We start from the raw sequence: 24157 nt of genomic DNA, 5'->3' as shown, positions 1-24157 counted from the left end.
AAGGACGCTGCAGTCGGAATTTTAATGCATGGAGGGGATTGGCTTCTTAAGAGTATTCCTGTGCTAACATTCAAGATCCCTGACTGAGCACAGCATCTCTGAAGACACCAAAAGAAGACAGAAGGGCTAGCAGCTAATGAACTTCAGTGAAAGAAAAAAGAAATAAAAGAAAGATATAACTGTTCCTATTATATAGGTATTATAGAGGAAAGGGTTTATGGCAGATAAAAGGGAGACTAAAGAAAGGGGCAAAGACCTAGGCATCTGAGAATCCAGAGTGTGTGTGGCCAGACTGAGCCAGGCTATGTGAGGAGAGATGGGGACAGGAAGCAAGAGAGGAGCCACGAGCCAAGAAGGGTGGCCTAGGCCAAAAGACTAGTCAAGAGACCAAAAGGGCCAAAAAGGACCATACAGCCAAAATGTCTGGAATATATAGGGAAGATCAGCTAGGGGAAAGGGAAGACTAATCCCTAGGTTTGAGAGTTCTGGTTAGGGAGTGGGGTATGCCGGTCAGGAGGACCCTGTGACAGGTAGGGGCTGAGAGATGCTGGAAGAAACTGGCAGCCTGATGGAGGTGGGTCTTGTATCTATCTGTTGCTTTCGTTGGTTAATTAATAAAGAAAACCGCTTGGCCTGATAGGACAGAAAATTAGGTAGGTGGAGTAGACAGAACAGAATGCTGGGAGGAAGAAGCAGATTCAAGCAGTCGCCATGACTCTCCTGTCTGAGATGGATGCCCATTAGATTCGTCCCGGTAAGCCACACTCAAGTGGCAATATGGATATTAGAAATGGGTTAGATCAATATGTAAGAGCTAGCCGATAAGAGGTTATATAACTAATGGGCCAAGCAGTGTTTAAAAGAATACAGTTTCTGTGTAATTATTTTGGGTAAAGCTAGCCATGCTGGCGGCCGGGCACCAGGAACACAGCCCACCGCTCCTTCTACAGCAGCCAGCATCAGATTTGATGTGTTAGTTGGCACCTCAGTTAGTCATTTGTGCCAGGTTTGAGACCTCACAGAACTTCTGATCAAAACTGAGGGAGAGTTTCTTGAGTATGAATCAGTCAAAGAGAAACAAGCTATTTAAGGAGCTAGTCTCCTCAGGAGATCTTGAGTCACAGAGGACACTGCCTCTTCTATCTGAGATGTGTTGGATTCAAAGGACATTCCATTTCCCCAAATTTCAAGAAGCATTGGGGCATATGACTACCTGCTGTGCCTGTTAGCTTACTAAGCTGGACGCAGGCCTCCGGGCTCTCTCAGCATCACAAGCAACTCTTCCACACTTCAACGTCCACACCAGTTCTCACCTCCTTCCCTATCCTGACCTCCTTCCAGCTCATGGGCTTCCTTCCCACAAGTACTCGTTTTCCTTATAATCCCGCTAAATTTTGCTACAGTCACTTCCTTTGTTTTCCTCTCTATTTCCCTTGGCTCCCCTTCTCTATGGTTAGTCCCTCTCTCTATGGTTTGTCCATCTCTCTACAGTTAGTCCCTCTCTCTATGGTTAGTCCCTCTCTCTGGTTAGTCCCTCTCTCTTTCTCTCCACTCTGCACTTGCTGCTCATGGCTGGATCCAGTCAGCTGGTATTCAGTCTACTAATTTCTCTCTCTGATCTGGACTCTTCCACATGCCTCTGTCTGTTCTCTCTTTCACAGCTGCAATAAGAATCTTCCCTCTGACCACACCACATTGTATCCGTGTTGTCAGTCCATATGCCATAGGCATTCTTTCTCAAGGTACGCTCTTGCATCTCTAGCCCAGGGAAGCTGAACACTGCCTGTGCAGGTCTTACTTAGTACAATGTCGAGAACAAAGAAAGATTTAGCAACTCACGGTCATGATACTGGAGAACAAGGCTTAATATGATAAATAGTTATAGTAGTAGTAACAACTGTTGAAGCAAAATGAGTAATGGTGGTTTCAGGGCTTGGTGGCACAACGCCAGTATTCATAAATTCAATAGTAGTTGTGCTGTAGCACAGTATTTAGAGGTTTGAGCTCTGTATGCAGACCTAGTAATTTTACATAGCTCCATAACATGCAAATAAGTAAGAATATCTCTCTTTATAAAGCTGTTATGGAATAAACAAGAAAACACTTATAGCCCAAATAATGATCTATCATGTACTCCCAGGTCTGTTAGCAAAAGGGGAAGCAGGAGTCAGGTGACAGCCCTGGCAAAGGAATCAGTCCCACAAGTGGCTAAAAACAAAGGGCACAGTTAACTTATCCCTAGAGGTCCCATTCCACAGAAGAGGAATTCCAGTTTCAACCAGAGAACTCATATGCTGTTCATCTTTCCATCTCTTCAGTTTCAGAATCTATGGTTGCAATTGAGATTCAGTGGTGTGTGTGTTTGTGTGTGTGTGTGTGTGTGTACATGTGTGTGTGTGTGTGTGTGTGTGTGTGTGTATGTGTGCCCATGGTGGTGGTAGTCTTGTCATTAATAGTCCTTGGGCACAAACCTTTTTCATATGGGGCTTTTGATAATACAATATTGCCCAAAGTGTTGAGAGGTGAAATAAAAGCCTTTCAAACCTAGCTAAGTTCCTCCAACATTCTAACATGCCAGGCAGTGTGCGTGCTACTGGAAACATGATGTACACGCGTTAAATGAATAATTACAAACAACTTTGACAATTACAACTGATAGCGGGAGCTTTCACGGAGCTCTGGGGAGTCAGCTGGTGACAAATGAGTTCATATTGAGTATGAGTAGGAACTCAGCCCTAGAAGGAAGATGGTCAGTCATGGGAAACATTAAAGGGCCTGTAGGTAGGAAGGAATATATTCAGCACGGTCAAAATTTCTTTCAGAAGCAAGATGATGAAGCATAACGACAAGGTAGGTAGGAAGAGTAGGAAGCCCATGACAGAGTTAAAGTTATGTAATCTTAGGGAAAAAACACAGCTAAATTAAGCTGTCTAAAAAGGTTACTACTTTTCCCCCCACAGAGTAAAATCTCATCAGTTCATCATAATTGGATAGAAGCATGTCAAAATTAATCAAATATGAATTACAGGTTTTTAAAAAATATGACTAAGTGCTTGGGATTTTTTTCTGACTAGATGAGGTATTTTCAATAACTTTTAACTTCCCTACTTTTACTTAGTTAGCATCATCAGTGCCCCTGCAACAGTTAAAGTAAGAGTCTTTTTCTTAAATGCTTCTGTGTTTTCATGAGATAATTTAATTACATTTCTCCCTCCCTTCCGATCCCTCTAAACCCTTCCAGGTACCCACCCCCTCACCTCACTCTCTTTCAAATTCATGGCCATTTTTTTTAATTTGTGTGTGTGTGTGTGTGTGTGTGTGTGTGTGTGTGTGTGTGTGTGTGTGTGTTTGGGGATTATTGCAAAAGAGGGGATAGGAAGATGTACGAGCACAAGTAATAGAAAGTTTACTATGAGATTGTGTCTCCTAGAAATATCAGAGCCTACACTCTTGAAGTCTTACCGATATTTCAGCCTAAACAGGACCTGAACAAGGATGACACCAATAGAAATGTTGATGTGTGTAGGGGAGTGGCCTACAAGGCTTCAACCCTAGACAAAAAGCTACAGACAACTAAGGAACACAGAGGGGAAGACATAATCTTCCCCAGGAAGGGGAATACAGATTGGTTACCCAGTATTAAATGATCTGCCCTAGAAACATGCAAATAAATAGAGCTTCTTAAAAGTTTTTCTTTTTTCTTAAGAGGATTAACCTTTGTGTTTTTTTTTCTACTTTTATTCACACCTATGTGCTTAGGATAAGAAGCTGTTTCTATGGCTTCAGGCTGACTATCCAACCTATAAAACCTTTCAGTTAAAGAGAACTGACTAGCTGCTGATCTTTCTCAAACTAAGTGATGGAACCCATCTACAGTAGCGACACAGAAAGAAATATGTCTTGTGCCAAAGTGGCTGAAGCGGAAAGACTGCTACCACTCTGAGGCTAGCCTGTGCTGCAGTGGTAAGTCCTGTCTCAAAAGCAAGCAAACAGACGAAAACACAAGATGAAATGAAATAAAAATAGGAAGGCAATATGCTTAAGGTTATAAACAGTAATCAGCCACACTTCTGATTCTCAAGATCCCTCGGGTGACTTTATTGTTTTGCAAAACTTCTGTCAATACTGTAATGATAAATTTTAGTTCAGTATCAGAGCAAACTATCCAAACATTCCCTTTGGGAAAGAGATGCTCTGTACTGAAGTATTAAGTTGGCTTGAGCTCTTAGCTGCCATAGCTTGTTTAAAACTCACAGGAACTCACTGCACTATTTATTTTTCAAATATTTGGGCATTTCTTACATGATAGTCTTCACAGGTCATGAAGAAATTATTTACTCTGCAAAGAACTAAATTGGATTCTCACCATCAAAGAGTATAGAAAGTGGAAGAATTTCCATAATTCTGATATCGCCTATAGACTTGCTGTAGGTGGTTTGCTCCCATAAGTGTTCATCAAAGGCTAGCAGCTATCAGAAGGGTCAGGATCCTAATGTTTATATACTCCCTAATTATACAATACATGCAGAGGCTTTGCAAGTTAGAGCAAGAGCGAGCCCTGGAACCTCAGGAAGGAAATGGCTTCATAAAAGGACAGTCTCCTTGCTCTCAGAACCTAAGGAGCCACCTTCTTCTTCCAGGAGTCAGAACAATCATTGGTCCTTTTAGGAATCAATTCCTATCCCATTCAGTTCATTATAAAGCAAATCTCTTAAGGTAATGTCCATTCACCAGGAATCTCTCTAAATCTGCCCCAAAGGTCAACTACCTTGGGCAGGGACAACTAGCTCCCTAGTTCTCCAGCAATCCAAACAGACTGTATCAGTTCTTTGTGCTGACATAAACTCTGCTTGCTTTTCTCCCCATTGTGTTTTTCCTTCTCCCAGGTCACTGCGGAGAGGGGGAAGAAGTTGCCTTGGCAGTTTGGTCCTCAATAAACCTTTCTTTCTACCCATGCAGTGATCTGGTTAGGTACTTTCACTGTACCCTCACTTAGAGCTATGTAAGAGGACCCCCAAGTTGTCCTGTGACCTCCACGTGTGGCCGTGTAACTGCACACACAACACACACACATACACACACACAACACATACACAACACACACACAACACATACACGCAACACACACACAACACACACACATACACAAATAAATAAATACATGCAACAAAAATCACTATAACTTTATACATCTCTTTACACACATTTCCTGGAAGTTATTATAAAAATGAGCAATCGTGGCACTCGAGACAAAGAGACTGGAAAATGTGAGTCTCGCTTCTCACAGCGAGAGTTTAGGATGCTTACAATAAGTATGCACCTGTATCTACTACTCTAGCACTGAGCAATCAGAGATGAGTAGTTGTATAAAAATTTTCACCAGCACTGAAGTAGAAAAAGCCATTGTAAGCTGAGGAGCAAGACGGTGAGCAGATGAGAGAGGGAAAGGTTATTCCTTCAGTTCTTTAGAAACGCGAATAGAACGTGGCTCAAATGCCTGCCGGCTGATAAAATGGTAATCACTTACCAGGTGTTTATTCAGAAACCTGTTCTGATTCCTTACTTGAAAAAAAAAATGTCTTAAATTGAACAAATCCCATTTGCTAAAGGACAATAAATTAAATATCAAAGTGAAAGCATATGTCATAATATAGATCTGTAACTTTAGAGATAATTCTAACTAGTGTTTTCCCAAATTAAGTGCTCAAGTAAAAACACTATGGGGCCAGGCCAGCAGATCACAGACCCTCCAGCCACAGGCATGCTGTGGAGTGCCTTAAGTAACAGAACAGTTCAGTGTCGTTCAAGTAAGAAGGAAGCGCAGCCACTCGGGAAAACTGTCTCTCCTGCCCCCCACCGAGGGTTTTAGTCACTTTGTAAAAACCCATAACCAAACCACATCTGCTAAACCTTTGGTTTTGGCATCAAGACTAAAATGTCAAATGGTAGACCTTTCCAGCAACATAACTTCTACAGAACCAACTGTAAGACTCTAATGACTGGAGTGAGATCAATCTCTGGAACCCATGTGGTTAACGAAGCAATTGACTTCTACAAGTTGTCCTCCAACTTTCAGAGATGTGACTTTGGTAAAAATAAAGATCCCTTTTGGACTCAGCTGATTCATGTATAATACTGCAACCTATTAATAAAGATCGTCCAGTATTTTCAGAAGTGAGCTTATTCAAGTCACCTGTTTCACAGAATGACTACATCATGGCAAGCTGTTCTTATCAAATGCTCAAAGCATCGAGGATAGACCGTTTTATATTTTAATGTTATTCTCTGGGGCCCTTTTTTTCAGATTTAGTGGTGGTTATGTAACATTTTAATCTAAATTTATACACACATTAGGAAATAGTTTGTCTTCGAACAGTTGGAGAGAGATAATTTGAAATAAGCAGTGCTTTGGGCAACAAAGACTTGTATTTTAGTTGAAAGACCCTACAGACCCCCTCCTCAAAACCCGCAGCTAGCATGCTCCCGGGGGGAAAGTCCTGTTTGCTTTAAAAAAAAAAATTCTCCGGATCAGCAGCCAGCCTGCTCTCATAAGAACATCCCATGTGCTTGAGAGAGCAGGATGTCTTGAGATAGAGAGACTGCAAGGCAGGATGTCAATAAGATAGCACATCAACAAAGTGACCGATAACCATGCTTTTGTTTTGCTTCTGTAAACTTGTTGTTTGCTCTTCCCTATAAAAAGCCCGCCCTCCAGTTAGCAGGTGCGCGAAGTCCTCCAACAGACTTTGCTGCCCACAGGTACCTGTGTTTACTCAATAAACCTCTTGCTAATTGCATCCTGTGGCCTGGTCTTGGAGTGTCCTGGTTCTGGGGTCTTCATCGGAGAAAAAGGTCCTCTCTGAGGGTCTTTCATAGTCTTGGGTAAATCACTATATATAAGTGTGTGTTTGTGTGTGTGTGTGTGTGTGTGTGTGTGTAAACTGAGATCTCAGAAAGAGTCCCTCACTCTTCTGAAACCCTTTTTATTTCTTTGGTGTTATTTTATGGAACTGCAAGGGGCTATTAGACATAAGTAGAACCCTAATAATTCAAATAATTCTGAGCATCAATTATGTGCTTCACATATATGGACGCATTTGTGTGTTTGTACATGTGTGTGCATGTGTGTAAGGTTAAATCTTTATTTTAATTATAACACATCACAGTTTGGTAATGTGAACAGTATGCAATGACTAAATAAGTTTAGTTAGCATTTTATTTTCATTATTCTTTTGCATTTTATTGTCATATAATAAATATGCATCTATGCCTATTATGTACAAAGTTATAAGAGCATTGAACAATGACACTTTTTGAGACAGTGCAATACTTTAAGTTTTATGTTTCTTGAATCTCACATCACATTCTTACCAAAAAAAAAGAAAAAAATAACCTAACCTGTCTGTAATACAGATGACCCTTCAATACAGACCACACTGTAATCCTATTAAGTACTGAGGTGAGTTTTACTGGGTGGAAAGTGAGGATAATTTAGATACATTTTTTTGGCAAAATTAGTCATTACCTCTACCTCCCCAAGTTATTGATTTATGTAAGGCCATAAGAAGCTATCTATATGCATGCTTCTAGAATAGGAGATTTCAATTAAAGATTGACAAGAGCTAGCAGGACTTCAGAAGAACCCACGAAGGGACAACAGGACATCAAGAGACTAGCAGCCAGTTCTGCAGGTGCCATGAAAGACAGGCAGGAGGATGACTGTGAGTAGTGATTTGAAGGAATGTGGATTTTTCTTGTCTACAACACAAGCCCCATGCCTAGGGCGTGGGAAACATCACAGGAGAAGAGGTGAAAATATTTTAAGAGAAGAGGACCAGGATGTCTGCTGAGACACTGTCTTTTACATGTGACAGGAAAGCTGCACCCATGAAATCTTCCAACAACATGGTTGCCTGTCAAGACCTGGATAATGACACCAGTTGACATGCCAACATGGATGGAGAAAATCTCACAAGGTCCCACTCCTAGATGCAGAGCCATAGACAATAACTGTTGAGAGAGGTGAAATGGGCCTTCCCGAGGGATAAGCCCTCACTTGGTTACTTGGGTCAACTTTAAAAATATATACATATGAAGAACACTAAATGAACTCAGTAGAATATACTTATTTATTTATTCATTTATTTGTATACATATATATATCAATGACAATTAAAGAAAAGAAGTCATAAAGTTGAGATGGGGTGTCATAAAGTGAAGACATAGGAGGAGGCTAGAGGAAGGAGAAGGAAGGGAGGAAGTGAAAATAAAGTACACATATAGAAAATTTAAAATAATTTTTGTTCTGTCTGAGTCAAGGTACACTCTTATAGGCAGAAGGCAACTGGCCATTCATCGGCTACAGGCAAAGCTTGCCTTGGTGAGACACAAAGCACAGGAGGCTACAAGAACTCAGCTGGCAAATCAGACAAAATTCAAGATACTTCCAAGTGCCACCTGTTAGGAAAAATCCAGTTTCCTACCACAAGTCACAAAATATGTGGGGCCAGAGACTTTCTATGGTCAAAGAGACAGCTTTAGATGGCGATGTTACTATCGTCCCAGTCAACCTCAAACTCTGCAGCTGCACAATCCAGAAGGAACCCAGGTCACATGATGAGGAGCTATGCCTATTCTTTCATGCCCTTATCTCATCCAGAGACAGCTAGAGTATCGAAAACTGTATTTGTCAAAACTTCCTTGTCTGGGGATTTGTGGTTCTGTTTTCTAAATAAGAAGTTTAAAAATGGGAGACGAGATGGTGTGAAAAAGATATTTTCCTCCTGTATCAGAAAATGTTTTCTGCAGAAAAAAATGCTTTCAGAAGCAAGAACTGGTACAGCAGCAGCACTTCTAGATCCATGGCGCTGGGTGACAGCACCTGCAGGAGACCCATGGCGCTTAGTGACGGCACCTGCAGGAGACACATGGAGCTTGGTGATGGCACCTGCAGAAGACCCATGGCGCTTAGTGACGGCACCTGCAGAAGACCCATGGCACTGGGTGACAGCACCTGCAGAAGACCCATGGCTCTGGATGACAGCACCTGCAGAAGACCCATGGCTCTGGGTGATGGCACCTGCAGAAGACCCATGGCTCTGGGTGATGGCACCTGTAGAAGACCCATGGCTCTGGGTGATTGCACCTGCAGAAGACCCATGGCGCTGGATGACAGCACCTGCAGACAACTTGTGATCAAGTTCCTGAATGAAAGCTCCATTCTTGAAAAATATATACCAGTTTCTATTGTATTGATTATATATACATGAGAGATGGTCATATTGAATTCGGTATAAGACCAGGAATCAAAAGTACATGGGATTTCATCCTAGGTTCTTTAATTCCTGGACAAGAGTGTGCTCAGGTTCTTGTATACCTCACAATAAAGTAGAAGGAGTGCTGGATAGTGCCCAGTGCTTTCATTCCTAATAAATCAGTAATTATTACAATCTTGAAGATTTTCTGTCCTCTTTGGAAGCCTTTGTTTCCATACCAGATAATAAATGTAATCAGAGGCAAATATTCAAAAATGTCAACAAATTATTAGTAAGGTCATTCAGTTAAGTAGAAAGTGAATTTAAGCAATCAAGAAATTATTAGTCCCAGGAGTTACAAACACCCACTTTTCATGATCTCTGTGGTGACCCTGGACAAAACTCACACCATTTATTCCAAGTGGTCCATGTCCAAGATGCAAGAAATGTGCAGGTTCTTTAACTTTGACAAAAGCTGCAAACTGAAGGCTTAGAGACTAAATAAGCCTATTCAGGGCCATGTATCCAGTCACGAGGAAAGGTGAGACCCAAACCCACAGGTGGATTGTTTCCATAAGCCACGTGACCCCAGTTGCTGCAGTGACCTACTGGGTAAGGAGCAGAAGCACTGTGGAACTCTGGAAAGCCCTCTGTCTACAGAGGAGGTATGTTAGCTGAAATCCAGTCAGGAAATGCACACACCCCTTGCTGCCCTGCTGGTAATCTGTGATGCATGCGTTGCTTCAGGTTCCCTGGGCCCCTATTAAGCGCAGAGATATTCAATACAGGGTGAATTTCAACTCAAATTCACTGTGTCCCTCATCTAATCAAAAGAATTCATGGAAAACTCACCACTTTGTCAGCCGGGCTGTAAAGCTGAGTATTATCCCCATTTACAGCAATATAAAAACAACTCCTTTGAAACCATACCCACTCAGTTTCTCCTTATATGCTAATGAATGTCACAATTTCAGAGCCTGAGGAGAGATTTCTTGTACAACATTTCCCTGCCTTAACATTGCACCTGTTACCAGCTCCAATTGCCAGGTTACAAGCACGAATTAACCCTAGTTTCAAATTGATTCCATTCCATATTGCTTAGTCCCTGGGGAGGACAATTTACATCTGTGAATTGCTTCAAGACTTTGAAACAGTTAGCACTAAAAATTCTAACTTCATCCCCAGACGTTTGTCAAACTTAAGATATGTACTGTCACCACTACTAATAATCAGACCCCAAACCAACCTTTCTATTGACACAATTGTTACCCTTTCTTCATTTATAAAACTGGATAATTTCAATACATTTTGTAGTCACACTGATACCTAATGCAATGTCTTGAAGTAACAAACTGTAACTAAGCACACCACATTACGGCAACTGGTTGTTTAATAAACCCAAACCCAACCACTTATCTTTGTTATGGTTTTAAATTAATGTCATATGCTGTATGAAGCAAGACACTGCTTTTGTGTTTGGAATATACAACTTTTGGGCTTTGTCTCTCTGTTTTAATCAGCCTACGATCATGCAGGTGTGCTATCATGAAAGCAAATGAAGCCAAAGAGACCAAAAGGAGTTGGGAGGAAAAAAATGAATGCACGTGAGAGCCCCAACACCTTCGCACCCTTGCTTTTACCAGCTGTAGGCTTGGCTCTCAGTGTTTTAGAACCCTAGCATAAGAAGGAGATTGCCACCATTTATGATTTTTCAATGCATAAGATGCTTTGTTGCTTGCTAATAGGAAACATTAATAAGAAAACACAGAAGCATTTTGAAGAGAAGAAACAGAATCCCAGATGAGGATGCTCTTATTGAAGAAGGAAGAAGCTCTGGACACTGCAGAGGCAGTAAAGAGAGAAGTTCAGAGATCCCAGCAGGTAAAAAGGTAAATTCAGGATGGCAAGAAGCTACCAATACAAGAAAGCTAAGTAGAAAAAAGACTGCTTTTACTCAACGCCTGGGGTCATTGCTTCAAGACACACCAAAGCTTTCTTCTATCTACACAATGCTTCCCTGAACCCTGTGCTTTCTAGAACTAAGCATTCAGAGAATAAAGTCATGGAAAGCAGACACCTTTTACCTGTAACAGGTAACAGGAAGAAAGAATGGAGACCTGGTTTGCTTTCAGGGGTCACACCTGAGTCGATAATAGGTATCAGTGGAAGCATATGCAGTTATACAAACTTTGAATTCGGGCTGTCTCTGAAGTGAAACAGCAACCCTTTAGAGACACATTAAATGTCTTCCCAGTCTTGCAGAGAAGGGAGAACCAGTGAGTTACCCTTCCTAACTCTAAGGAGAGCTAGGAAGAACAGCTGCTGTAAATTAGATATACTGCTTCCTTTTCCTCCAACCCTCCTCAGAAAAGAAGACAGCTGTCTACCCCAAAGCCCCAAAAAGAGACACAGGGGCCAAAACTCCTTGAATTCCATACCAAATTGTTTAGAAAAAGCTGCAAGATGACTGTGAAACTTGTGAGACACTGGTTATGAAAGGAAGAAAAGGTCAGAACTCGCTCTCCAGTCCTGACTCACTGCGGTGCGTCATCGTGACTCAGGCCACCCTGCAATCCTGCTCTTGTTGGAGAGCCTTCAGGAGAAAGCATCTGCACTGCAGTTCATGCCTCCACAATCAAGATCTAGTGTTTATCTTCTTATTCTTCTTATAACGCACAAAGAACATGGCTCACTGCTTATCTCACTATAGGGCTCACATTCCTCACGTCTTTGCCCATTTTAAAACATGGCCCTCTAACATTGTGGCCTTAAGTTTTTAAACTTCATGATAGCTGGTCCCAAATTAGCTCTGATTATGTTTACCAGGGTTAGTACCCGAAGCTGCTAGCCGAGAACTCTGGCAGATAGATAATAGCAAAGACGAAGCCATAAAAGCAAATTCAGTTCTAGCAAATGAACAAAAGCTGAAGCGGTCAATATGGTTTAATAAACTGGAAGACTTTATATTTAGCTCTAAATTCAACCGAAGAGTTCTCCGTCCCTTCATGTTTTGTGAGAGTTGATTAGATTAGGTTCCTCAATCTTAACCATCCATGCATGTGAGAATTATTTCTGAAATTTCTCCCAAGATGTTTGCAATGTCACCCCTCTCTGATTCTTTGGGGTGTTCCTTATTGATTATTCATTCACTTTTCCAAACTATATTTCCATATTTACCCAGGAAGAAATGTAACCGCAGATCTCTCTTTAGCTTACACACACACACACACACACACACACACACACACACACCATAAACTCCTTGACCAAACCATTATAGGACAAAAGAAAACAGAGTATTTAATGACCCTTGATGGAGGAAGGTCATTGGTTAATTAAATAAAGAAGCTGCTTGCCCTGATAGGTTAAAACATAGGTGGGAGGAGTAAACAGAACAGAATGCTGGGAGGAAGAGGAAGTGAGCTCAGAGATGCCATCCTCCTCTCTCCCAGGCAGACACATGCGATGAAGCTCCGACCCAGGATGGACGTAGGCTAGAATCTTCCCGGTAAGACCGGTGCTCACAGATTATTAGAGATGGGTTGATTGGGATATCAGAATTAGCCAGTAAGGGCTAGAGCTAAAGGGCCAAGCAGTGTTTAAAAGAATACAGTGTCCGTGTAATTATTTTGGGTAAAGCTAGCGGTGCGGGCGGCTGGGGTGCTGGTGACGCAGCCCCACCGCTTATATTACTACAGACCCTGAGCATAAATAACCTTTATTTGTTAATTGATATACACTGTAAAGTAGATAATAATGATGTATATGATAATAATGATATGTAGCTCCTAGAATTGTTTAAGTATTAGATGGAGTGACACAAATCAACATTGTAGCTCACTATGATCTCACACATCCAACAATACAAACATTCAACACCCAATTTTCTGCAAGTTCATGTTGTTAAAAGATTGAGTCCTAGGAGACTTCAATACACATACCACTGTGAAGTGTGTGTGTGTGTGTGAGAGAGAGAGAGAGAGAGAGACAGAGAGACAGAGAGACAGAGAGAGACACAGAGAGAGAGAGATCAGTGGGGGTATACATATCCACTAATATGTATATCTAATCTCAATGTCTGTTATAGCTGCAAGACCATCGGTTGTTAAGTCACTTCCCATCTGAGCACAGATGTTCTTTTTGTTCTATCTTTCTCTCCCCCTCACTGGTTTTCCTCTGTCAGAACAAGTAAAAGAATTCCTGTCTTGAGCCAGAACCTAGAGCTTTCAGCACTCGCCTCATTATGTATTTGCTTTCCATTTGAAGGCAGCAATTGAAAAGGGGTAAAATTTACTCTATCTAGTGACACCTAGAACATTCTAGAATATCATCATTTATACTGAACCATTGTGATTATTTACGTTAATTTATTAATAATAATTTTCTTTACATAAACTCACTTTCAAATTTAAATATATTTATATAAAAGGAAATTCCTTTTACTCTCTGTAATAAATAAAAATCACCTAAGTTCATTGTAAATTACTAATGACGTATGTATCACAATTTGGCAAGTGTGAGCCAAAATGTCCTTTTTTTTTTTATGGACACTCAGAGGCTGTACTGAGCAGGAAATGAATAGAAAGTCCATGACATTTGCCTGTTACTAATATTGTGGGTAGAGGGGGAGTGGATAAGGACGAACATATGTTGATCGGATCCGGTTAGAAAACGGACTGAGAGAACAGTCCACAGACAACATTCTGGGGTGTGAGATCATCTTGAATCCCACACCATTGTTTCTCAATAGCCCAGGAGAACAGCTAATGTTCACTTAATAGAATCATATTTTGCCATCCACAGCTAATACTGCTATGAATAAATGTCGAAAAGCTAGCAACGTAAGAGATCACGGTGTCTCAATTATTACCCCCAGTGGTGTGTTTTAACCAACTGACCCCATTTGATCCAACATTGAGAACTTAAAGCTGTCTTGTAATGTTGTACCATCACTACTGCCCACTCTGAATTTTGGTTAACAACTGAAAACCGATGTCCTCTGTCTCCTACTATGTTTTCCCTGCATAAATAACTTCACAAGCTTTGAGAGGGAAGTAAAACACACACCAGTAGGTTTAAAACTCCACGTGGAGTCTTAGAACAACACCAAACTACCTACTATTGGGTAAATAACAAAGCCCACCATATTTTCTGCTGAGAGCGTAAATACAGTGTTGCTAAATTATCCCTTTTTATATCTAGGTGGACTGGAACACAAGGCTATTTGAAATATGTATGCTACACTGATGACTGGCTCATCAACGGCTCTTTAGTCAATACTCAGCAGGTGCCAGGGATGCTATGCTCTATTGTAAGATACCCTCTCTGCCCTTCAGGGATCCCCTCATGGAATGACAGGGCAACTTTGGCACATAGTGCACTCAAGTCAGAGAAAGTCAGAGGTCCTGTCAAGCCAGCTGTCAGAGTTTCTTCCACAGCAAACCAGAAGACAGACCCCTGGTTGACACCTGGAACATACTTCCCTATTGGTCTCATATGAAAGAGAAAAAGTAATGGTTCCTGGGATTTCACAAGGGATGTGACCTTAGGATGCCTTCCAACTCTCAAGATTATCCCTGTGGGTAATCTTCACCCTCTAGTGCTGTAACAGCAGACCGCGTAAGCGGCCTTAAGTGCAACTTTCTTTGCACTGATTGGTAACGCCAAATAAATCATAATACACCTTTAGGAAGAACATCCTATCCCCCAAGGCTTACAGAAAATTACAATAACAACACCAGCAAAACCATTTAGGTTAACATAACTCCACACAGAACACTACAACTGGTATCAGCTAACCACCATCTGATGCCCTGGGCTGAAAATGGAAGTGGGCCAACCAAGTCATGCAAGACAAAGCTACTTGAATTGACATCTAAAATTTAGCTACAGATAGACCATCTTTAGAGCATTGCTTCCGCTTAAATGCATCATTTTTCTTATTGCAAAAATGAGTATGTACCTTTAACTGGTGTCTACTGATTCAAACATTAACAGCTAGGTTTTCATCATTTAAGCGTATAGTAACAAAGCACTAATAATCAAACAGTATACCGTACTCATGGTTTATACACAAAACAGCTGAGAATATCCATTTTGGCCTTGCGATTCCACCACCACAACAGATTTGTAGAGGCTGCCTAGCACACAATCCCACAGTCAGCACACAATAAACTCAGAAATGCAGCATACCTCACATTTGCATCAAGTTTGTCCATTACAGGAAATGGGCATGAGTGTGCTGGATGTCAGTGCCCACAGGATCCTGCAAGGAAAATAAGACGTTAGGAAGGAAGGCAACGTGGAAAAATAAAGGTCTTCATTACAGGAAGAAAATGCCGAACAAGTATTGCTTTCTATTGACTGGGATTTTCATTTTGTAGAATGATTGAATAACCAGTATTATATCAAAGAGCTACCAGCACACTGAGGTAGTGGGGGCATGAGGCACTTTTTCTGAATGCTACAGAAAGATTCTGTTCCACTGATCTCCTGGGATGAAAGCATACAGGTTACTTCTCTTCACTCTGTGCTAATCCACTTACTTGTTTTGCTTCGTTCTTCCCAGAAACATAGCTTATTTCTATGATCTGCCTTAATACACTAACGAGTGAAAATAGGTAACTGCGCTGCTATAATTAAAATAGTATGTGGTCTAAAATGGTCAAGTATTTTTTACCTAAGAGGTCTTTCAGGTTTGTTACTTTTTATAAACAACAAAAGTTGGGTATTTGATAATCCAGTAAATACTAGCTTTCCGGCCAGAAACAGAAAATGTGTGCATGCACAGGCAAATATACTTTCTAGGGTGTCCAGGAATCAGACTCTCTATGTCTGTCGTCTGTCTGTCATCTGTGTGTGTTAGTGCAGGCTCACATTCATGTATGTGAGCATATATGTGGAGGCCAGGGTTCGACGGTATGCAGCCTCCTCTATCACTCTGAACCTTGGGTTTTGAGATTCTGTCCCTGAACCGAAGCTCACCAGTTCGGCTAGACTGGCTAGCAAGAAAACATCCGGGATCCCCATCTCTGCCCTGCCCCAGCACTAGGCTCACAGACCGAGACTGGCTTTTACATGGGCGCCAGGGATCTGAACTCAGGTCCTCATGCTACTGCAGCAAATGTTTTTGTGACTGAGCATTTCCCTAACCCCAGTCCAGTAATCTTGAGTCTTCAGGACTCCAAGGCTCATTTGTGGTTTCTAGTTTAAGTTTAAGTAATCCTAGCATTTGTGTAAAGAAAGTTAAATCTCTGATTACTGGGAGATCCTTGGATGGAGGCTTTCAGAAGCCCCTACACAACTCTCGCTTAACCAAGTTAGCTCTGTTAACCTCCTATGAGAAAGAACCTTTAAGGTTCACCTCCTATTTGTTCCACCACACATTCAACTGGAGGATGCAAGGGGCAGAGCCCAGCTGCCTCTCCAGGTTACCCTGGGCAATCGCCCTTTCCTTCCAGGCACCATCATCATTCACGTCTCAGAGCATGGGAGAGATCTTAAGAGAGCATCGCTGGGTTAGCTTCCAGCTCTGGTAGTCTGTAATTCCATCTGTGGCTTTTCTAATTGAATCTCCCCAAGAAAAAAAAAATCTCCAGGTTTGTTTATCTGCATAAGAGAACCATGAAATTCAACCTAAGCCTTTAGATGCCTTGGGTAGCATCAGGAAGAAAATGGTCAACCGTGAGGGGAGGGGAGGACATAGGACAGGCCTTCTGCTTTTAGTATTTAGTATTTATTAGAATTTCTAAGTCTAACACAGACCCAGAATTTTTAGGGTTGTGGGAAGTGAAGGGAAGGCCCCACCTGCAGGATCCTAGGGCCTCAAATGCACAAATACACACACAGCCTGAACCAACATCTCTCTGCCCACCATTACCTTCCATTTTGAAGTCAAGCCAAGTAATATTTTATTTGAAATATACAAGTGCAAAGCCCTTACTATTGAGTAGCAGGGTCCCTCCTTTTTGTAAAACCATTCCTGAAGTAGTGATCATATCTGTTCAGGTGGCATGTGTGTTTGTGTGCGTGTGTGCATGTGTGTGTAAGGTTCACTATAGGCACCCGAAGTTGATCTCCATTGTGGGCTACTCCCAGATCCTCATTGCCCACCTGACATCTCATGCAGGACTATTAAAAAGCACTTCCAGTTGAACTCATCACTCCACCATTAAACTCAGTTACTCACAAGGAATTTCTTTTCCTCCATCCGATAGCCAAATCATCATTCTGACCACTTGAAAACATCATCTTCATTCCTGTTTTTCTATCCCCGTCCTTGCTCAAAACCAGAATCATATTACCTGAAGTCTCCGCCTCTCTCCCTAGACCACAACACTCTTGATTTGGTTTCCTGATTGACAGTCACTGTCACTTCCTCTCCCCTCTAGCATGTCAGTAATTTAAAAATATAAGTCACAACTTGGATGGTGGTAGCACATGCCTTTAATCCCAGCACTTGGGCAGTAGAGGCAGGCGGATCTCTGTGAGTTCAAGGCCAGCTTGGTCTACAGAGCGAGTGCCATCATAGGCTACAGAGCTACAGAGAGAAAACCCTGTCTCTTAAAAAAAAATGTAAGTCTCACAATTTCTTGTATGCATATGTTATAGTAGTGTGGTGATTTAAACGACCACTATAGACTCATATGTTTGACTGCTTGGTTCCCACTTAGTGGAACTATTTGGGAAGGGTTAAGAGCTTCACTTTGTTAGAAAGTGTGCTACTGGGGATGAGCTTAGAGTTTTCAAAAGCCCACACCAGGCCCCATCTATCTTATTTCTCTCTGCCTGAAACGTATTGATCAGATGTGAGCTCTCAGCTGCTGCTCCAGTGCCAAGCCTGCCTAGCCGCTACCATTGACGTTCACGGACTAACCCTCTGAAACTGTAAGCAAATCCCCAATTGAACCCTTTCTGGTATAAGTTGACTTGGTTGGGGTGTCTCCTCACAGCAGTAGAACAGAAACTAAGCTGAGTAGCTTCCAATCACTCACAGCGAAATCTAAACTGGTCGCCACAGCTAATCAGACCATGCACACATGCGATCTGGCTTGAGCTTCCCTGCAAACTCAGCTCGTCCGTGAGCACGTCTTATTGCCCACACACTCGCAGCTGTGCCATTTCTCTTGAACATCAAAAGTAGACACACACACCCCCGCCCCAAGAACTCTGCTTTGGTTTCCTCTTTGTGGATTCAACAAAAATTATTCTCTCACCTCAAATGTCACTTCCCCAGGAAGTCTTTTTTTCAACGTATAAAATCTCAGACCTCATTTCCGGAAAATTCCTGTCCTCTATGTTGTACTGGTTACTTTCTGGTACATGCATTTCTTCTAGTCAACTGCATTCTCATCTGCGTTCCGCTTCTGTCACTTCATGCAAATTTCCGTTAAGTCGTTATCTTAACCACTCTAAAATCCTCAAAGCCTAGAAAGGTTCCCAGCACATTGCAGTCTCTCTGCAGACATGCCAGTCAAACTAAGTAATTCATTCACTGTACAAATGAGGAAATTGAGTTTTGGAAGTCTGCAACTTTCTCACTGTGGCGGGGAACGGAATTTCACAGGAACATCCTTGAGTACAGCATTATAAGTAAAATGTAGCCAAAGTCAGAGTAGAGAGATGCTTAGAAGTTAAGGGCACAGGCTGCTCTTCCAGAGTCCTGGGTTCTGTTCCCAGAACTCACATGGCAACTCACAATTATCTGTAATATTAGTCTCAGGGGAGCCAGTGCCCTCTTCTGGCTTCCACAGGCATAGTCACACACAAGGTGCATAAACATGTATGTAGGCAAGCAGTCATACACATAAAATAAAAGCAATTGCTTTAGTGGGTGAGTCCATTTCATTTTAATTAGCTGCAATTAACTATGTAGTTATGAATGCCAGACACTGTTTCTTTTTCCTCCCATCTCTGAATCTTTATCTCCAGCTCCAGGTCAGAGAGTTTAATTCACTTTCTAAGTTACACAGCTAACGCATGGCAAACCTGGGAACAGAACACAAAGCCATAAATTACAGAACTCAAGGTTTATCTTGCATAGCCGTGATGATGAGACTATATGGGTATGGTTTCTCTGACATCCCTAGGGGATGTAATCTCACAAAACGTCCTGTTTCTCTAGCTCTTAGAATCTTTCTGGACCCTCTTCCTCAATGAACTCTGAGTCTTAGGTGCAGGAGTTTTGTTGTAGATATATTCGTGTGAACTAGCCACCCTAACGCTGCATCTTGATTAGCATGGGTTTTTTGTAAAGGTCTCCATCTGGTAAGAGAACTTTCCTTTATGATGGATGAGGTCTACACTTATCTGTGTAATAAACATTTAGATATATAATGAATAAATTAAATTAATAAATACTTAGATATAAATATTTAGAGAAATATTTAGAGTGTAGTTAGGGATTATGCTGGTTTAGTAAACTGGTGGTTATAGGTTCCAACCCAGATGGGAAATTCTCATATACAAACTGTATATATACACAAATAGACTAACATGTATTAGAAGTACTAGGACTTTTGGTAGATAGTTCATATATGATTCTGTATGGCCTTTCCTACACACCCTTATTGTTATTTTACCCTCCTGACTCCTTCTTCTCTATTTACCTCACTGCCTCCTCTCTAATCCCGTCTCCCATTTTTACCAATTCCCCCCTTCAGATACCTGACACCCTACTATTCCCCTAGCTATTGCTCTCTAGCCCCACCCCCACAATGGTGTTGTTTTACTTTTTCTGGTTTCAAAGTTTACTGCTTTAAGTCAGTTTGAGTTAGGGTTCTGCCACAACTCAAAGAATCCTTAATAATACTCAATAAATAAATAAATATTGCTCTGAGATGCAGATTAGAAGAGAAATCCGGGTAGCAAAGAAAATGATTGAAAGTTAAATAAAATTGAGTTTACATTTGAAAAATGTTATAATGTGAGGTGTAAACCACTTATGTTCATAACAATGTTCAGTGTTGCATTTTGCTCATTGAAAATTAAAAGTATGGCCATTATGCTAACCAGTGAGACAGTATCTATTCTGTTAAGGGGGAAGGACACCAAGGCAAATCAAGGATGAGTGATCAGCACCTATTCTAGTTTGACTAATCAATTACACGCTGTAGTATTTTGTGCTGTTTGCTGGGAAAATTTAGTCAGAGCTATGAGCACATTAGTATCTCTTATTCAGAGAATTTCACTGTGTGTGTGGTGTGGGTGTGTGATGAGTGTTTTTACTCACTACCCTTAGAATTCTGTCTTAATATACTTCAGAACTTCAATTACTACTTAACTAACAACACAAACAGCCCCGAGTGTATGATATGGCCATACAAGTTGCATCACTTCTACAGAGCTGTATCGCTTTGAGATTCATCCTCACTTTTCCCTCCTACCCCAAGCTAGGGGGTTGTTAATGACAGTTATGTTATATACTATCGCTTAGTCTAAGAGAAATGGAGCTGTGCTCCCCATGTGAATCTCTTTCAGATAAACACCTGGTGATTGTTTCTACCAGAAAATGAGCCCGGTACATTGGTGAGAGGTAGGTGGGGGGTGAAGAGAAAGCCTAACAACCCTTTCTGTCATGTGAGGGACAGTGAGTGTCTCAGTATTCTCTCAGGAACCACAACAAGATGAGCCACTGGAATTACTCAAACACTGTATGTGTCATAAAAGAAAATGACAGGAGGATGCAACTCAGACTCTTCGGGGCTTATTTTCTTTGATGGACATGTCCACACACAGTGCTGTTCCTGAAACAGTAAGAGGGGAGGGGGAAGAAGAATTCATCTTTCTAGCCCTCCACACTGTTGATCTGAGGCCTCAGTTTTCTGGCTTTTAAGTTTTTAAATGACCAAAGGTGTGAAAACCCAAAAGGTAAGTGCACCTCAGAATGGCCTGAAATACTGCTAGGCAACTGTCGTTAAAGGTTAACAGAAAGTGTGTGGTTGCATCTCTATTATAAGAAATACGCACACTGGATTCACCTGCAATGACCCCCACCTATTGGAATGGAAGATCGATGTAGTTTGGTATGATGCCAACACCTGCCCACCTGCAGCTAAGTCATAACCTCAGCTTGATTGGCTGTGTCTTGTTTGCTTTCCCTGGGTTTGGTTACATGGATGGATATCCATGCATAACTGTGCTTAGGTGGACCGCATTTCTTTATAGAATAAGGCTACATGGGTTACATTTCTGCATCAAAGGTCATACTCAATATCTTTGTTTTGGACAAGTGTCAGGAATAAGTAAAACATTATGTATCTTAATAGCTAAATCAAGGCTACGAGCCTGGCATGCTACGAGCACTGGACAAAGGGGTTATGGGCTGTGTGTTCTCAGCCCTACCCTGCTGCTACTGACTCACTGTTCCTCTTAATCAAATCTATCAAGGGCTCAGTTTCCCCGGATGTGGAGTGGAAAGTCACAGATTATTGGGTAGGGTGAGCGCCAAAAAAAAAAAAAAAAAATCAGAGAATTACAGACTCCAAACATGAAAGGAAATATACATACCATATCAAACATAGCCTACCCATCTTGTAGATAGAACTAAAAAATAAGAGTATGTATTTATAAGAGTTAACTGTTATAAAGTTGGGAGTGGTGGCGCACGCCTTTAATCCCAGCACTAGGGAGACAGAGGCAAGCAGATCTCTGTGAGTTCGAGGCCAGCCTGGTCTATAAGAGCTAGTCGCAGGACAGGCTCCAAAGCTACAAAGAAAACCTGTCTTGAAACCCCCTCCTCCCAAAAAAAGAGTTCTTCACTCAAATGTATGTTGCTGACCTCTTTGCCTCGATGGTCTAGCCTGCCACCAACCTTAAGCCACAAGGTAAATAAATGGTCCTACCAGCACCACCCCAACAACCTCAAAACAGCCATAAACTCTATGCTGGCTGTGATGTCCACTAGTCCCAACTCTTTTAAAGTAAAAAACGTGGTATAAAATAAGAATCATCTAAAGATACAATTGTGAAATTTTCACTAAACAAGAAAAATTGTTCTCCTTAGCTATTTACTTGGACTTCTCTCCCAGGAAACACTTGGAATTTGTAGGATATTGTTTTCACAATCTTTCTAACCTCCACCAATTGATATATTCATTTGTAAATACCCCCTTCCCAAATTCATATTATTTGTTTTGTTTAAGTGTTTATGTTTCAGTGTGCAGATGCAACTGTTTACAACACAAATGGAAAAGAAGTACCTGTGTTCCACAAGTTGGGTCTACGAGGGTCGGTAGCTAAAATGCTCCTTGAGCTAAGTCTTCTAGGATACTTAGTCCCAAGTTACAACCACACTTCCTTAAGTATAAATCCATATTAGTATGCTGGTGTGTGTGTGTGTGTGTGTGTGTGTGTGTGTGTGTGTGTGTGTCTGAATGAATATAAAACACTCTTTAATTTTATTTTCAAAAATAACTAAGGAAAACATCCATGGGTAAATAAACTGTTACTCAGTGGAAAGTTTAGCAGCATTGCTAAAAGCTGTTATTTTAAGCAGTGGCAACCACAGAAGAGGCAGACCCAGTCTGTCTTGCAGGGAAAGCAACGGGGCATAGGAAAAATGAAGAAGGAGCAGGAACTTCATGTGTAACTGAAGGGAACAGACCTAGAATGTTTGTAGAAAATGGGCTTTTTACAAGGTGGGGATTCCCAACCATCAACAGAAGGCTTACCAGAGACAAACTGGGTCCAATTAAGGATGGATCGTTGCCTTTCAGGATGGAAAGGAGATTAAGAGAGACTTAAAATAGATTTTGGGACCACTTGATCAATGTCTCCTTTTGACCAGAGTCTATCAAGAGAGATGGTGGCAAGATCACCAAGCACCTGTTGAATGAGCACCATGATTTGTCATTGGGGAAGGAATTAGCCCCATATTGGGGGCCCCAGAGGAGGGATGGATAGAACTCGAGAGCAGTTTGAAGCTTGCCATTATGAAGATCATTCAAATCGCCAGAGCTTTCCACTTATTGACCTGTGTGCCTTGGCAAGAGACCACACAAATGGAGGCTCCAAACAAAGCCAGAAAACCATCAGTCACATCTGAGGGGGGGGGGGAGGAAGACTGAGATGACTTTGACTTTGGATTTCCAATGAAATCCAAGCGCAATGGGAACCGAACAAAGTAAGAGGCTGTTCATGGTAGGGCTGTAGTTTTCGTGCAAGAGAATCACCAGCGGGCATTTTAAAGCAAAATGCCCCCTCCGGTTTCTACTGAAGAGGAGCAGTAGAGGGTGAGAGTAGAGAATCTGTGTTTATAATAAGCTCAGGGATACTGCTGATGCTGCTGCTCCAGAGACTCACTTTCAGGACCAAGGTGGTGTCCTGGCTAAACATGGTACTCATACCCCTTGAGAACCAACATGATGACAGGGAACAGCTGGCTCCGGCACTAAACACTAGCACACTGTATGGCAGAAATGGGCTCTGTTTTCATTTTCCAATTCACAAAGCTTTTATGTTATAATTACATGCCTGTGTGTGTGTGTATTTGAGAGAGAGAGAGAGAGAGAGAGAGAGAGAGAGAGAGAGAGAGAGAGAGAGAGAACACATGGGTATATAGAGGCTGAATACAGGTGCCCTCAGATTCCAGAAGAGAGTGTGTTTGATGCCCTGGAGCTGGAGTTGTAAGCCACCTGATGTGTCTGAGTGCTGGCAATCAAACTTGGATCCTCTAGAAGAGCAGCAAACTCTTAACCACAAAGTCATCTCTGGAGTTCTTCATTTTCTATTCTAACCACTGTTGCTTATGTTGATGAGAAGGACTCGGATATGTGCTAATTTATCTTTGAAATCTCCCTGCTGTTTCAGAGAGAGAGAGAGAGAGAGAGAGAGAGAGAGAGAGAGAGAGAGTGTGTGTGTGTGTGTGTGTGTGTGTGTGTGTGTGTGTAGTGAAAAAATAGGCC

General features: G+C 41.6%; 1 protein-coding gene across 4 annotated transcripts in view; it reads right to left on the bottom strand.

The window, feature by feature from the left end:
- Positions 1 to 24157, bottom strand: part of Htr4 (5-hydroxytryptamine receptor 4) — a 172106-nt gene that overhangs the window by 137637 nt on the left and 10312 nt on the right. For all 4 annotated transcript variants that reach the window (XM_026783582.1, XM_026783579.1, XM_026783580.1 and 1 more), the window contains exon 2: positions 15447 to 15519. In XM_026783582.1, coding sequence (XP_026639383.1) covers positions 15447 to 15472 — 26 coding nt within the window. In that variant the 5' untranslated portion in view covers positions 15473 to 15519. The remainder of the gene's footprint in view (positions 1 to 15446; positions 15520 to 24157) is intronic.

This window comes from Microtus ochrogaster, chromosome 18 (genome assembly GCF_000317375.1).
Source record: "Microtus ochrogaster isolate Prairie Vole_2 chromosome 18, MicOch1.0, whole genome shotgun sequence".
Lineage (NCBI taxonomy): Eukaryota > Metazoa > Chordata > Mammalia > Rodentia > Cricetidae > Microtus > Microtus ochrogaster.
Note: the sequence above shows the minus strand (reverse complement) of the source record. Positions and strands in the feature narration are given on the sequence as shown.